Raw genomic sequence first — 16535 nt, 5'->3', positions numbered from 1 at the left:
ACATGAACTTTCTTTCGACTCCACTTTTCTTCTTCGCCATCGCCGCCGCTTCCCAAATCTGCACTGAAAATTTCTGCCGGGCTTGCTCCCTTATCGACGGAAATCACCACTTCTGCCGTCAAATCCAAAAGTCAAAATGCTGCGAAGCCTGGGGAATGAAATCTCACCACTCCCTCGTCCCTTCTGCCACCGAAAAAGCATTCGTCGAGGTCGAAACTCCGGAAATTTTCCAAGAAAAAGAGGGATCGACCTTCTCAAAAATGAACATCCTCGTCATCTGCTTCAGCTTTGTCATCTTCGTTGTCTTCATTATCCAGCTCGAGCGAATCATTGAAAACATCGTCAAAAAACCAAAAGCTCATATGGAAGATAAATTTTATCTGCGCTCAAACTCAGAATCAAGCGAACTTTTACTGTAACAAATTGATGTTCAAACGAAAATATAGTCTCTTAAAAATTATCTCAAGTTGTTTATCGTCTTTTTATTTTAAATCAATGATATTAAAAAATAAGATTTTTGATTATATTTCAAAAGAAAAAATTTTCTATTCAAAAAGTTGTCTTGAATGTCAAATGACTTCTGATAATCGCAGTAAACGATCCACTGTCGCCGAGAAGAAGATAGATTAAAAAGAAGACGAGTAGATTAGTTGACAAAAAGAAAAATTTGTTTCATTCATTTTAGCAGTAGAATATTCCGATTTTTATGCGATCAAGTGTCGAGGAAGGGACTCGTCCTGTTAAGACTCTAAAAACTATACTATAGACTCTATAGACTATAGACTATAGACTATAGTAGATTCTATAGTAGAATTTAAGAACCACAGGGGCGGCTCATATTACCTAACGTATAAGCTTATGAAGGAGCCCTTTTATGATAAAAACTCCAACTAATAATAATGAAGAATCTCGACCGGATGCTAATTTTGGCACATTGTCATTTCCATATCCTTCTGGATGGAAAATCAGAGAAAAATATGTTCGGGGGATGTTTTACCATGTTCCTTTTATGGCCCCCTGTGTTTCATCAACTAAGGAATGATTTTCTCCAAGAAGAAGATAAACAATGCAAATTTATGATATTGCCCACAGTCTTCTCAAATCACTGTCTATCATCCTCGATTTATGCTAAGCTTTTTTGTATAAATTACGATTATAAGCGTCAAATGACGTCAAAGCTCAAGATTTCCTCTGCTACTTTCCTCAAGAAATCAATCTTAGCTTGCCTGAAATTTAGGTAAAAGACGGAGGAAATTGATGATTGTGTTACTCTTGAAGAAAAAAAGGTAATACCGTTGAATTTCTTGTCAAATATGGGAAGTTGCTATTGAATCGTCAATTGCAAGAATAAATTGAATAAAAAAAAGCTTCATGATCAATAAAATCGAACTCATTTAACTTAAAAGGCCGACAAACCTGTTTTTTTATTCTCAGCCGGACAAGACTGGCTAGTATTTTCTCATCGTCAATTCCGTTATTAGACAATTAAAAATTGAATTTGACAAGCAAGAAAAACATTGTCGCTTTTTCTCCGTATAAAAAGAACCTATAATCATCAAGAAATGGAGATAGAACTAACTATGCAATTTTTAAAGCTTTTTTTACTGGCTTTTGGATCGTCTTTTGCTTTTTCAAGCCGCGCTCAAGAGCTTCTACTTGCTCGAATAAGGTAAACCCTGCTTTATTGTTATTTTCTCACAATTTTTTCAGGGAAGAGCTTGAAGAAAACGAGCCACTTGACATTGAACACGAAGGGCCAATGTACCACTATGTAAAAAACGTCCTAAAAGAATGAAAAATCAGCGAAAAGACTCATTTGACTGTGATCAGAATCAATGTCAACAAAATAAATGACCAAGCAAATACAAACAGTTGTTCTCAAATTATCAGGAAAAGCAATTCTTAGACAAATGAGACTGGCTTTTATTTTCCCCGGCATAATTGCGAATGCTCAAGAATGGAGCTGCAATGATCAAAGAGAAACTGTTTCGGGAAAAACTTGTCAAAGATGGGATACGAATTTTCCTCATAGAGTAGATGGCAGCCCTTCTGCTCCGTGGCATAATTTATGCTGCAAAGGATGTGAGTTTTCGACACCTTTAATCGCTTCAAAAATTATTCTTTCAATTTTTCGTAGTCGGGCATGGAGGGCATCATTGGTGCTACACAACAGATCCTGATACTGAGTGGGAGTATTGCATTGACGATATGAATCGGGGGACAACAACGAGGACTAAATCATGTGATTGGTAAGCTTCCCAATAATCATGACAAAATAACATCTTACCCAAGCTGGGAGTATTCGAAAAAGTACGATGGCAAGAAACAAACCACAAAATCAGGCAGAAACTGCGTCAAATGGGCTGACGTCGAAAATAGAATTCCTCTTCCCAGCGAGTCCTGGGATCATAATTTTTGTCGAAATCCTGATTTTCATCATGGAGGTCCGTGGTGTTACACGAATAAGTATTCCGCTCGCTGGGAGGAATGCGGGGTCGATCATTGCTCGAATTGCAAATCTCCTGCTGCTGCAAACAATGGAGACAAGGAAGAGATCGTCAATGAAAATGTCGAATGCGGAGTTGTCGAGCTGGAACCTGGCTTGAATTTGATGGTTGGCGATCATCCTATTGAAAAATTTACAAAAGACCGACCCCGATCGGTCAGATCCATTCCTGTTACAGCAACCACAGAATCACCCAGGAATACGTCTTATATTCGACCAAATTTGATTGGAGGAAGACAGGCAATGCGCAGAACACTTCCTTGGCAAGTTCTTATTCGAGGAAGAAATGTCTGCGGGGGCACCCTTGTTTCGATGAAACATGTGATATCTGCTGCTCATTGCTTTCAAAATAAAGATGAAAACTTCGCCTGGGGCGTGATTTCTGCGGGAAACATCTTCAGAGTTCATAATCCCATGAATCCTGAACCGGGAAGACAAGAAAGAAACTTTGGGAAGTATATTCCTCACAGGTAAAAACCCATTTTCCTCCTTGATTTCAAAGTCATCCAGATCTTACGACCCGAAAACGAATTCAAATGACATTTGCATCATCGTTACTGACCGCCCTTTTCAATACAACGAGTACGTTCGACCAGCTTGTTTGCCAGAATTCAAAGCTGAAAGAAACGCGGGATGCATCATCAGTGGTTTTGGTTCAGAAGAATTCGGTGGAAGAATCAGTGACCGATTGCTTATGCAAGTTGTGGAAGTCAGGTAAAATTGAAAACTGGCGGAATTGAAAGCTCTATTTCTAGATCGCGGACATATTGCAAAAATCAGCTGCACAATGGAAATCAATTTGACAACTCGATGCTTTGTGCTGGTGGTGTGGCAGGCGTTGACACTTGTGGTGGCGATTCTGGAGGACCACTTGGTAAATCTCCAAAGATTTTCGAATAACGATATGTCTCTAGTTTGTCATGCCAATGGAAAATACACTCTTTATGGCGTCGTTTCTTTTGGATATGGTTGCGGAAACGCGATTCCCGGAGTTTATGCCGATGCTTTTGCACTGCGAAAATGGATAAGAGCTAATATTCAATAAAAATGAATAAAATATGCAAAATCTTTTTCGAAAAGCAGTTTTTAAAGCTTGAACGTTGATCGAGTTTGAAGAATTTGATTTGATGAGGTGTGAACATCTACGTGCGGTCCTTTTCACTAGGTCCCTATTTGCAGAGAAAGTGGGATGCGTTTCTTTGATCACAAAGCGAGTAAAGTCAATTCTGTTTTTCATAAAGAAATGGTCTTCATTCTATCCAATGATCCGATAATTTTAAAATTGATTCAAAAAATAAATTTTTTTATCAATATTTTGACCTGCAAAAAAGTCGACGAAGAAAAAATCCGAAGTCGTCAGCGTCGAGCCTCAGTTCGAGAAGATCCGAAAGAAGCCCGAAAATGCGAAGACCGAAATACTCGAAAATCCCTTCCGAATCCGAAAATTCTCGGCTGGAAAGAGGGCAGCAAACTCTTGTGGCTCGCCTGCAAGAAAGGAGACGTTAATGAAATAAAAGAGCGGATTGAACAAGGAGCTGTGGTAAACTGGAGTCCGTCGAAGAGGGATGTCGGCGGGCAGACGATTTTTTCGTCGAAAAAGAAGGTTTTTGGAATGGAGGATTTTGGTAAAAGCTGTTTGACTGTTGCGATAGAACATGTGGAAGATGATGCTGTTGAAAATGTTCTGATCTGGGACGGGCTTGAACCCTTTTTTGAAGATCAAAAGCCAACGGGAAAATTGTGAATTTTTCATGATAAAACATGATTTTTGATATTTCAAGTCCCGATGTTAGTTTATTGGAAAACGGCGCGAATCCAAACATGCCAGATCACAACGGACACACGCCACTTCTGCATGCGGCGGTCAAATATTCAGGGGATGATATTTTCGTTCACTCAAACTTTAATTTTGCAATGCTTGTTCTTTGTCCGTTCTAAAAGGATTTCTTGAGCAGCGGTCAAGACTCAAGTCTCTCTAAGTATCATCGACACTCAGCAGAATTGGCGATTACTCTCATTCATACTCTTCAATCTCATGGCCAGGGTTTTCAAATGATAGGGTGAGGGAAAGAAGTTAGGGTTAGGGTTAGGTTAGGGTTCTTGGCCATAAGAAAGTCTTTTTCGAGTCAAAAATTTTCCGAAATAATTTCTTTGAAAATCCTGAAAAAGAGCAAATATAAACCAAGTTGATTGCTTTGGAAACTCCCCTATTCATGCCGTTTTATTCATTTGGTTATGAACTCATCCATCCTTTTTCGAACTTAACAACTTTTTATTCTAACAAATTCATAACCAGACAAAAGTCAACAGTTACAATGGAACTCGCGCCGTCTGTCAAAACAGTCCATTTGGCAAGGGCACCAAAATTGAAAATTATCAATTTATAATTCGCAAGATTATTTTCTCAAAAAATGACGCATTTTTGTATAAATAGCTTATTTGCGGAGGGTCCTCCTTTCGAACTTGAACAACGAAAATTTGGCGCGTGACCAATTTTCTTTCAGAGAGAGATTTGATGACTTTAGCTCCTTTAGTTCATTTGTATAGCTATCAGAGATTTCAGAATAAAAAACAGAGAAAATGGTGATTTTATTTTTTCACTGAAAAATTGACAGAAAAATATTTTCGCGCTTTTTAGCAGCGTTTCAATTTCGCGGGCTTTGTCCGCCCGAGGCTGTTATTCCAGGCCAAATACTCGAAAAGCCATGTGACCGTGCAGATGAACTTGGCCTGTGGCAGTTTTGAATACGACTTTTCCATTTCTCAAATTCGATGCTGCTTATTTTCGAAGCAGCGATGTATTGATCAGAACACGCGCACTACGCCGTTTGTCAGAGGATTATAGACAGAGAATTCTTAACGAGTGGGAAATGACTGTTTTTTGACGAAAAAAATACTGTAAATCTGAGTCTGAAGAAAATTTTCAACAGAGAAAACAACAAAAAGACTCTGGTCGCGCTTGGTGGTAATCCCGTGAGCCAAAATTCACATGGGCACTGGTGTCAAAAAATCACAAATCGAAATGAACCGCCTTATCACCAATTTTAGGATCGATAATTGCTTTTTATTTTCCTTTGAAAAATTTTTCACCTCCGCGGGGCGGGAAAAAAGAGAGATAACGCCGGAAATGTGCTCGTCCGCCACATGGTGTTTATTGATTAATTAGGGTGCTTGATTTCTCGAGATTTGGCTAAAGTACCGCGGATTCTGAAATTTAGTTTAAAATTTATTTTTGAAAGAGAAATTCAGATCGGAGATTTAAAAAGGTAGAAAACGCTATTAAGGACCCCCCCCCCGTCAACAATTTTCCTCGAAAAATCAGAAAAACATATTTTGGCTTCTTAGCGTGCCTGAAAGTTCGATTTATCATAAAAACTTGTTCGGAGCACTTCTTGACCAATAAAAATCTAGAATTATAGCAAAATTGGGACTTTTTCGTCATTTTTCGTCAAAAAGTCCATTTTTCAAACGCGATTTTGAGGGTGTTAGAGTCGAGATAGACCCCAGAAAATGAAGCCTCAAAATCGTTTTATGACCTTTAGAATCCATTTCCAGGGTCAAAATTCTAAAATTCCGAAAATAAATTTTTCGAAAATTCTTGACGGGGGGGAGGGGTCCTTAATGGATCAGTACTTTGAAAACATTTGCTAGAACAACTTTTTTAAAGAGTTCGCCGTCTCAGCTCAAAAATGGTCTTTTAGAATCTCCCCGTCTGGAGAGACTAGTTGTAAAAAATTAACGCAAATAAATCGCGGGCTCTAAAAAATATTAAAAATGCACAAAACCGTTGTGGAAAAATAACTCCCCGCGGGCGCCAATGTCGAAGCCGAGGCGTACACTTTAAGACATGTGATAATACATTCATGTCTTATTTCGCGTTATTTTTTGACACAGAACAGAATTATACCGAAAGACTTGCTGGGCTCGAACTCGAAATTGGAGGAAGAAGAGAAGCTGGAGATTTGCGAGATTTTATCCGGAAAGAGAAGGAAAAGACTTGATAATATAAGGGAGGGTTTTTTTTAAAGATTTTGACAATTAAGGGTGTAGAGTCCCCAAAATAGGAAAAAAAGAAAAAAAAAATAATTTTTTTTTCGTCAAATTGAAAATTTCGATCTTGAATTTTAAGGAATTTTGAAGCAGTTTGAACATTATTTTTCATGAAAAAAATAAGGGTCTCACTTTGTTAAAGTCAAAGGAAAAAAAAAGACTCATGATAAGATACAAATACATCGACCACGAAATGAAAGAAACTGCCCTCTAAAAATCCATCTTCCAAAAACACTCTTTTAATTCGATCAATTTCAGAATGTCAACAGATACGGGCTCGTTACTAGAAAGCATATGTTTCTACATCTTTGGGATCGCCTGCCTCGCGCCGTGGAATTTCTTCATCACTCCCCAAACTTACTGGCATGAAAAATTCTCCGATTCGGGAAATGGTTTCTACTCGAGCAATACAACTGATTCGAATGCGATGCAGAAGTTTTGGGACTCGAGCTTATCAGGTGACTATTTTGAAGTTTTTCCCAGATTGAGTGAGGTTTCAGTCGCTATTTGTGGCGTTCAATTCGTTTTCTGCGTGATTGGAACGTTCACAATCACAAAATTCAGTCGTCAAACTCGATTTACTGTATGCTTTGCTCTACTGGCGGTGCTGTTCTCAGCTTGCGCGACTCTTGCTCTGGTGGACACTTCAAATTATAAAGGAAATTTCAGAAATTCGTTTGATTGAGGTTTCAGCGAAAAATCAATATTTAACATTAATATTTTTAAATGGATATTTTTATAAATTCAGCGTTTTTTTCGCGAATAAGAAATAGATTTTCTTCCCCAAAGAAGATAATTATGATTTTCCGAAATTTTTTCTGAAATTTTTGTAAAGAACTTTTCTTCGGAGGTGCACTTGGGATCGCTGTTTTGATGACTATTCTAAGGTAAGCTATATTAAAATTCTTGCTCAATTGAACCCAAAATCATTTACAAACCAGAGCACTCATTTTTGAGAGTGTTCAACAAGTAGAAAAGTAGACATTAAAAGTCGACTCAAAAATGTTTTAAGTTCTACGCTGAATATTTCATGCTCTGTGGAAGCTTCGGAGTTCCATCTGCTGACACCGTTTCTATCCGGCCAATCTGTGGCCGGAATTCTCGCCGCAATCGCCAATATTCTGGAAAGGATCTAAATTTATTCAATTTGAAATAAGAAAATTCTGCTTCTCGAAATAGCATGTTTTCTGATCCAAAATGAAAGTGCATCGCCTTTGCTGACCAAATCGAGTGGGAAGCATTTGCATTTTTTCTCTCCGCACTGTTGCTGATTTTGCTCGCCTGGGGCGCGTATGGCTTCGTCTTTGGCTGCTGCGAGAGGTCGATTTCGGATTATGATCAAATTGATTATAATGAGAATGAAATCGACTCGCCGGAAAATCAAGTACTTATGAAACGAGTTCTTTTATCCATTGGCTTTTTGCAGTAGAAAACCTTCATTTTTCTTCGAATTTTTCCACCTTGTTCGTTGTTTAATAGCTGTATTTAGCCCCTTCTTCTGCCAAACGATGAAAAAGCACAGCCAGAGAGTCACATTGAAATCGCCAAATTGATTTGGGTCGAGCTTGCTTCCTTGACTTTGACTTTTGCCGTCACCATCGCTGTTTTCCCGACTCTGGTGTCAATGTACAACCCAACTGGCTCGTATATTCCAGACAAAGTAACTACTTCCGTCTTTTTTTCTCCTCTCATGATGATTTTCTAGTTCTTCAGTCCTGTCTTCTGTTTCCTGAGCTTCAACCTTTTCGACTTCATCGGGCGAGAAGTTGCCGGCCATTTGAGATCTCTGAATAATAGAAAACTTCTTGGAGCAATTGTTGCTTTAAGATTTGTGATTTTATTTCTGCTGCCGTTGACGAATTGCCAGCCGAGGAAGCTGCCAGTCGTCTTTACTTCTGACTGGATTTTCATAGGTAAGCAGCTCAGGTGTTAACAAAATGGAAGCATTTGTTAGGGTAAGGGTTAGGGTTAGGGTTAGGGTTACAATCAAAGATATTTTTCTTAGTTCTTTGTTTCTGCTTTTTATCAGGGAAAATTTGTTTTTTTTTTTTGCAATTTTTTCAATATTCAAGAGCAAATTTCAAATTTTTAAAAATTTAAGAAATTAAATATGTCTAGTGCTAATGATTCTCCTCGGTTTGACAAACGGTCTTGCCGCAACCATCTCATTCCGCTCTGGCGCAAATTCCGTCGCCTTCGCCTCAACCAGTCGAGCTTCAGCAATGATGACGACTTTCCTTACCCTAGGACTGACTCTCGGAGCGTTGAGTAGTTTTCTGGTCGTAATGATCGTCACAAATTGAAGAAAAAATAAGTTCAAAAAAGAGGTTTTGTACATAATTCTGTTCCCCGCTTTCTGTAAATCTTGAGCTGTGCAATTTTCTTCGTGCGCCAAAAACGACAAATATATTCAATAAAAACTATTCTAAAAATGAGTCACGTGGGAAAATAATGAAAAAGAGAGAAAAAACGGAGTCTGGCCCGGAAAATGATGGATGATGCGTGAAAATGATCTGTTTGGGAATTTTGTAAAAACGTCACAGAAAATTGCTGTCTTAGAACAATTCAGAAGCTTTAAACTCATTAAAAATGGAGCTTATAAAGAGTAGTCGTGGACTTTGGAGTAAGAGTATCTTTGAATATTTAGAGAAATTTTGAAGAATATGAAGGTCGGGTTTAGCTCTAGAGAAATTTATCATTAGGCTTACCGGACTGAATTTCGACTCATTTTTCTAGCTTGATTCAGTGGTCATGTGACACAAATATAGAAAGCCTTGAACCAGGGCTTTCATATGAGCACCATATCGAGTAGTCTGGGTCATGCCCGCAAGGCAATATATAGGACCTAAAGTTCCAAAATGGGCACTAGAATTCTTTAGAAGAATTTTTCGATGCCGGGCCGGCCTTCTCATAAGTCGAAAGTCAGTTATTTAGAAAGCCCAGGCTCTGAGCTTTCCGTAGAGCTCAAGAAATCTTAGTGCAGGGCGGTTTGTGGCCTTCAGCGAGCGCTTGACGTCTTGTTTTTGTGGTGAAATTTCACTAAAATTGATGACTTTCTCCTAAAAAATGGTCAAAATAGGCAGTAAATTGACAATTAAACTGATCGCTGATGGCCAAAAATTGCCATGCACTAAGATTTCTTGGGCTCTACGGAAAGCTCAGAGCCTGGGCTTTCTAATTAACTGACTCTCGACTTCCGAGAAGGCCGGCCCGGTATCGAAAAATTCTTCTAAAGAATTCTAGTGCCCATTTTGGAACTTCAGGTCCCATATATTGCCTTGCGGGCATGACCCAGACCCCTCGATATGGTGCTCAAATGAAAGCCCTGCTTCTAGGCTTTCTTTATTTGTGTCACATGACTACTGAATCAAGCTAGAAAAATGGTTCAAAATTCAGTCCGGTAAGCCTATTTATCATCATCAATTTAGCTTGCTCCTTCAATCGTAGCAGCAACTGTACGAGGTCAGGCTCCAAGACCTCCAGGATCATGGGTCAACTGGAAAAATTGCCCGGCTATCGGTAAGAAAAACTATTGATTGACATTCGAAGCGAACAATTTGTTTCAAGAGGAGCTGGAGGGAATGAATTTGAACTGCAAGGGTCGATCTTGCAAACTGACTTGCGATAAGGGTTACACTATCAAGGGAAGAAAGTCTGTAGGCTGCCGAGTTGGAGATGATGGCGAATTCTTTTGGAGTAAAAAGATCGGGAAATGCATCACGTGTCCTGATTTCCCTGAATCAAGGTTGCCGGAAGACTTGAAAGTCGTATACGGTGTTAATCCAAAAGGTCTCAAGCATGTGTCGTTCAAATGCGAAGACAATGCAAACATTGCGATTCTAACTGACATTCCGCCGCTGGAAATTGATCAGATTTCTGCAACATGCCGATGCAATAGAAAACGATGTCGGTACTTTTCCTGGGCGGTTGGGCGATATGTTCTTCCGAGAGAAGTTTCTACTTGGTTCTGTATGCCGCAGACTTCGACGACAGCCATGTCGACGACTACAGATGTGAATGGAAACGCGACTTGGGCAGATACAGATTTCAAAGAGCTCAAGAATCATATTGACCCGAATCTAAAGACCTGCTCCTCGGCAGAAAATGGGTTCTCAATTGACGGTTAGTCAGACCCTCACCCTAAGAGTTGAGTCTCGATCTTGATTTCTTTAGAGCGAATCGTCAACGGAGCATCAGCAAATATCTCCGACTGGTCCTGGATCGCCAATTTGGACCTCTACAGTGGACACCTCTGCGGCGGAAGTGCCATCAACGATCAATGGATTCTGACAGCCGCCCATTGTTGCGCTCATGGTGATGGTTTTCAGGTGGATTTAAAACTTAATAAGTTAATAACATCAATTATTTTTGCTTCTCAGAGGACAATTACCGCATCTTTCTTCAACCATGACTATTCTTATCCTGAAGGATCATTTGAAATTCCCATTGCTCGAATCTTCAATCATCCGGAATACGATCCTGAAAATGGAAAGCCAAATATGGATTTCTGCTTGCTCAAGGAAAAGATTAAAATAAAAATTTTCTCTTCCTTGATTTCAAGAAATAATCAAGTCATTTCATGTATTGAATCTTCGTGAAGCTTGATTCGCCAATTAGCACCCATGAAACAACAATGAAGGTTCAGTTCCCTTGCTTTCCCGCCTCAGCTGATATTCCTCGTAAAAGTCCTTTCATTGATTCTATTTTTTTATTTTTCAAAAGACGGAGAAAACTGCTGGGTCGCCGGGTGGGGAACTCTTGACTACGGAGGCGAGCTCGCTTACGACCTCCAATCTATCGGTGTTCATGCGATGAACCAGGACTACTGCAAGGCAAAAACTCAGGACGACCATGGTGATGGAAATCTTTTTCCGGACGACATCTGCGCTGGAAATGCTCTTGACGAGAACGATGATGGTCTCGTTGATGGCGGAGTCGATTCTTGCCAAGGTTTGGCACCTTTCATTTTCGCAATTTTTGATTTTTAAGGTGATTCTGGTGGACCACTGATCTGTCCGATAAATGGAACGGCGACTCTTCTCGGAGTCGTGTCACGAGGATTCAAATGTGCTGCGCCTGGTTATCCGGGAATCTACTCAAATGTTCATTTTGCTCTCGATTGGATTGAAGAGATCATAGAAGAGAATGAGTCCTCTGCTCCACCTTTTTGAAGTAATTATAGATTAAAGATTTTTGAAATTTATTAAAATAGAGGTCACTTTGATTAACATGTACAAATTGTTGCAGAGATTCTTTCAATACGAGCTTTTTTCTCCAATTCCAAAATAGCTTCGATTCTTAATCGACCCCGCGCGGGGTCACTTCGTATTCTCCCTGAAAGGTTATTGCCCGATTCTAGCTTGAGGTCTTTTATGTTTGCTGAATTGTATCTTATTATTTTAACAAGATTTTGATCCGGAAAGGAAAGCGAGAAGTCTCCATCAGCGTGATTTCTGTTTGAAGTCCGTAGCTTCAAATCAGCGGAAAGCCTTCAAAAGAATTGAAGAAACTAAGGATGATGAAGGCCAACCTGATGCAGTTCGGGCAAGTGAGAGAGTTTGAAATTGAATACAAGCGTTCGAAGTTATCATCTGGGAGGCTGTAGCACTTCTTCCTTGATTCCAAGCACTTCGTTTTTCTCATCGAATTCGGAGCGCAAATATCTAGAAAGAACAAATTCCCTTTTGAAGTAAGGACATTTTCTACCTTTTGTATTTTCGCTTCCAAAGACATTGCCCCTCTGATCTTTCCACTGGCATTTTTCGCTTTCACATTTGCATTTAATTTCCCTTGCTTCTACCCGCTTCAAAGACCCTTGAAAGCAGGATAGTGAGCAAACATGCTGGTTGGTTTCAGGATCGACATCACAAAAGAGATTCAAATTCGGATTTTGAAGCTCAAATTGGTCACAAGTGGCGCAGTTTGTAAGAGGATGCGACCAGTGTGGCTTGAGGTGCTTTGATTTCAAGCAACTCGTCTGAAAATTCATCTTTTTATCGCATAATTTTTCCAACGAACCTTGACTCTTTTTCCAACAGGTTGAAACTTGGGCGCGCATAATTTTACGCAGCTACTTTTATCACATGCAATCGCTTCATGAGGCCCTTCTACAGACAGTTTTGGGCATCTTCTTATTGGGAGCGTTCTTGTGCCGTTTCGTCCCCAAGATCGCGGTTGAAGAAGACGTTTTCTTGAGCTTCTCAACTTGGCATAATCAAAGTGCAGTTCTGGATAAGGATCGGAGGAGAACCAGTCTGGGACGTCGTCAAGGAAAGAGGAGGGCTTTTTTTAGTAAAAAATTGTGTTTATCATGAATTCATTTCTGTTGATAAGAAACGAGTTTAGTAGAAATCTGTCAATTTATTTTCTCTTTCCTGTATCGCCTTCTTTATCTCTCTGTATTCCGAGGCTTGTATACAACTGAAGGTAAAAAATATCAATAAAGTCGACCAATTCATCATCGGCTCGAACAAAATTTGAAATGAACTTCTTGAATCATTCCCAGGATTTCTCTTTGTTCATCATGAAAAATCCTCTGGCGCCACAAAAAGTCATTAGGAGACGCATTATAGGACCAGAATCATGTCACGTTGTGGTTGAGTGACGCAAAGCCTGGGTGAAACCGGAACAGCAGCCAATTTTACAAATGCGTCCGATAATGACACTGCTTTTCGATTAGAAAATGAAAACTGTCAGCCTTTTCCCTAAAATCTGTCGCAACCGGAATCGCGATTTTACGCACATTTTTTTGGAAGATGGCGTTTTCAATTTCCGATATTTTTTGGGATCTTGTGACAAATTACCAATATTGATCAGTAGTTATTAATTTCATTCCGCGCTCATCTTCGATAAGTGCATTTGGCGAGCGAAATAAAAATAATGTGAACGCGTTAGACAAAATGTATCGAATCCTCTTGGGCATTAGTGCCTACTGCAATCAATACTCTCACTTATTTACAAGGCGCGTCGTTTTTTTTCCCGGACGGGGGTGTCGATTCGCCTTTTTTTCTCGTTGCATTAGAGATATTGAAATATTTTATTTTGGGGATGAGACCGCCAGAAGAAGATTCCGCCCTTTCCGGCGTTGATTTGAGCCATTTGACGGAAGAAGAAAGACAGGTTTGATTGTTGTTGCAATATTCACGCAATTTCTTTGTCAATCTTAATCTTTGTGTACTCCAAGGGAAATTTTTAATTATTTATTGAAATTTAAATGTACTTATTTAAAGCCACGTGACGTCAAGAAATCTTCATTTGAGAAGAAATTTATTTTGAAAAAATATCATAGTGACACCCTTATTTTTCAAAGTTCTACTAACAAATCATTGTGGAAAAAGCACTTGTCAGATTATATTTATGAACTCATTTAATTCACCTCATGATATCTTGTATTCAAGATTATCATGTCTGTCACGATGAGAGCGACTCAAGTGGATCAAGATAGAGAAGAAAAGATCAGGTACCCACAACGGTGCGTTTAACCACGACTACGAAGAACATAACTCCCCCTCTTTCGAAATGAACATTTCTGACAGTGTTTTTTTCAGAGAGCTGGAAGAAGAAATCGCATCGAAGGAAAAGATAAAAAGCGCCGACAACAAGCCAAATAACGTACGCAGAATGCCGTGCATAATTGAATCGGTTTTAAATATTTCAATTTAATTATTTATTCACTCCTTCTTTCCTCCTTTTCAGCTGCTTGAAATAAGAGTAGACTGAATGCATACATTAGTACTCGATCTAAAAGCTCAATCCAATTCTCAGAACTTACCCTTAATTCTTAGGTAAACAAATGCCAATGCGGCTTACCCTCAAATACCCGATGTGCCTCCTGTCCAGACTCGATCTGCCCGAAGTGCGCGAAAATCTCCAATGGAAAGAAAATCTGCAATCTTTGCCTAAAACGAAACGATTTGGTCGCTCAGTCGAATGAATGGATCAAGAAGCCGGGGCAAATGAAGAGCTCGCAAAGCGACGTTCCGAAGATGAAGACGGATCAAGATTTTCCATCGACTCAGAGACGGACAAATAGTCTTCACGGAATGAACAACGCTAGAACTCCTCCTGGAAATCCGCAAAATTTGAAACCGACAAATCCAAGCCCAAATCCTCGTCCGCCTAATCCAGGACTACCGGGTCAACAAGCATCCCTGCAAAAGCCTAAGCCACTCCCCCGAGGGCGCTCGATTGACAAGACGAACGAAAATCCGAGCAAACCGGCTGATCCGCATTCTCAAGGGCAGCCTCCCGCGACCACGAGTAAAGTAAACCAGCAACAAAGTGAGTTGAAGAAGGAGACAACTAGTCAACCCGCCACAAAACCGCAGAACCCTCAACCCGCACCGTCGAACTCACCTCAACCACCGAGCATTTTTAAGAGGCAACCGAGTTCGGGAAGCATTGCTGGGCCTCCTCAGCCGCGATCACAAGTTGCAAGTAGGCCACAACAAAATCAAAAAGACAGTCAAAGAACAAGTTCCCAACCACCTCAGCCAAAAGCTAGCCAGCAGTCTCAACAGCCTAATCAGCGAAATCAGCCTCCTCAACAACGTCCTCCAGCGAGTCAACAACCAGCACCACGCCAGCAACCGCAGCGAGGAGGACAACAACAGCAGCCTCAGAATCGAACTGTTCAGAAACCGCCGGAGCCCCAACCAAAATCGATCTTTAGCAGTATTTTTGGAAGCGACCCGATTCCAGCTAATCCGCCTCCAAAGACTCAAGCTCCCCAAAACCGACCTCAAAATCGAGCTCAAAAACAACCACCAAAAGAACCTTCAAAGCAAATCTCGTCATCGTCACTATTCGAGCAAAGCAGTCTTCCTACATTCGACTTGATGCCGAGAAAATCCGCCTCAGTAAGTTCGAACATGGCAGATTCTCAAGCTCCGGTTGGTCCCCCTGGGAATTTGAAGATAGATGAGAAGATCAAGCCGCCGAATTACGACTTGTCGCCGCGTAAAGCAAAATCAATTGTTCCAAAGTCAAGTCAGCTCTCTTCACCTTCTCCAGGGCCAAAGAGCATATTCGATACCCAGCCACCTTCAGTTCAGAGCAGCAAGTCTACGGAGCAAAATCCTGTGAAAATTGATAGCAGCGCCGATAATCTGACGGAGAAGAATATTGACAAGAAAGCAGAGGCATTGTCAATCGTATCAGAAATCGAGAAAATGAAGCAAACCGAAAATCAGAGAATGAAATCCAATTCTGGGCCTCAAAAACTCGGTCCCGCTGAAACAGGCTCCCTCAAAGACCACAAAGAAGCTCAATTGAACAAATTTAATTCGAGAATTTCCAACCAGCCGGTTTTCCCGCCCAACTATTTAGAATTCGACAGTTCTGATTCATCCCTCGGCTGTGACGAAGATCTTGCGCTGCGAAAACGCGAATTTTGTGATTTTCCCGAGCCGATGAAAAAGCTCGAGAGTCCAAAAATTGGCGAGAATATGAGCGTTCTCGAGATGGCGAGGCAGTTCAATGAGAATGACGATTCTTTGCCCAGCTCTAGAAACGCATTCCGGCACTTTGATTTCGAGGACGATGGAGAAGGGGATTTCGAGAACTTCGGAATGTCTTCTTCATCGACTTTGTCAACAAAAGCAACTTACAGTGGGCCTCTTCCTCTGAGTCATACTCTGCCAAAGTCGCAGTTCGACGTTCCTGTGTCAAAGAAATACGACCAGTTTGGACGGCGAAAATCCGACGACGAGGCTAAACCAATCAATGTCGCCAGTCACGAATCGCTGAGGAAAACTGAGTCCCAACCGTTAGGAGGAAGCGCTGATGCCTTGGACAAAGTGGCCCAGAGAGCGACGACCTCCTCCTCAATGGTGATGAAAAGGACAACTTCATTTGAAGCACTCAAGGTTTGTCAAGCATTTATTTTTAAAGTGAAAGTGGTTATTTATTTAAAGTAGTTTTCCGCATCACATACTCTTACTAATCAATGCTCAGGCAGTGGATAGTTCATACGGATCCA

General features: G+C 40.4%; 4 protein-coding genes across 4 annotated transcripts; all 4 read left to right on the top strand.

The window, feature by feature from the left end:
- The first annotated feature begins 1850 nt into the window (after window positions 1-1850).
- Window positions 1851-3551, top strand: LOC145711498 (plasminogen-like). The gene is made up of 6 exons (XM_081789191.1): window positions 1851-2082; window positions 2138-2249; window positions 2293-2976; window positions 3017-3220; window positions 3262-3380; window positions 3421-3551. Exons 1-6 carry the CDS (start codon window positions 1851-1853, stop codon window positions 3549-3551), a joined length of 1482 nt encoding a protein of 493 aa, XP_081645317.1.
- Window positions 3552-7383: 3832 nt separating this feature from the next.
- Window positions 7384-8981, top strand: LOC145695800 (equilibrative nucleoside transporter 1-like). Its single transcript, XM_081772824.1, has 5 exons — window positions 7384-7443; window positions 7569-7940; window positions 8046-8216; window positions 8262-8469; window positions 8675-8981. The coding sequence occupies exons 3-5, from the start codon at window positions 8181-8183 to the stop codon at window positions 8857-8859; spliced, it is 429 nt and encodes a 142-aa protein (XP_081628950.1). The 5' UTR covers window positions 7384-7443; window positions 7569-7940; window positions 8046-8180; the 3' UTR covers window positions 8860-8981.
- Window positions 8982-9988: 1007 nt separating this feature from the next.
- Window positions 9989-11154, top strand: LOC145711497 (uncharacterized). The gene is made up of 4 exons (XM_081789190.1): window positions 9989-10075; window positions 10124-10678; window positions 10730-10884; window positions 10936-11154. The coding sequence occupies exons 2-4, from the start codon at window positions 10138-10140 to the stop codon at window positions 11152-11154; spliced, it is 915 nt and encodes a 304-aa protein (XP_081645316.1). The 5' UTR covers window positions 9989-10075; window positions 10124-10137.
- Window positions 11102-11727, top strand: LOC145711496 (tryptase-2-like). Its single transcript, XM_081789189.1, has 3 exons — window positions 11102-11235; window positions 11279-11506; window positions 11546-11727. The coding sequence occupies exons 1-3, from the start codon at window positions 11190-11192 to the stop codon at window positions 11725-11727; spliced, it is 456 nt and encodes a 151-aa protein (XP_081645315.1). The 5' UTR covers window positions 11102-11189.
- The last annotated feature ends 4808 nt before the right edge of the window (window positions 11728-16535 follow it).

The sequence above is a fragment of the Oikopleura dioica genome, chromosome 1 (assembly GCF_907165135.1).
Source record: "Oikopleura dioica chromosome 1, OKI2018_I68_1.0, whole genome shotgun sequence".
Classification (NCBI taxonomy): domain Eukaryota; kingdom Metazoa; phylum Chordata; class Appendicularia; order Copelata; family Oikopleuridae; genus Oikopleura; species Oikopleura dioica.
This window is presented reverse-complemented; position numbering and strand designations above follow the sequence as displayed.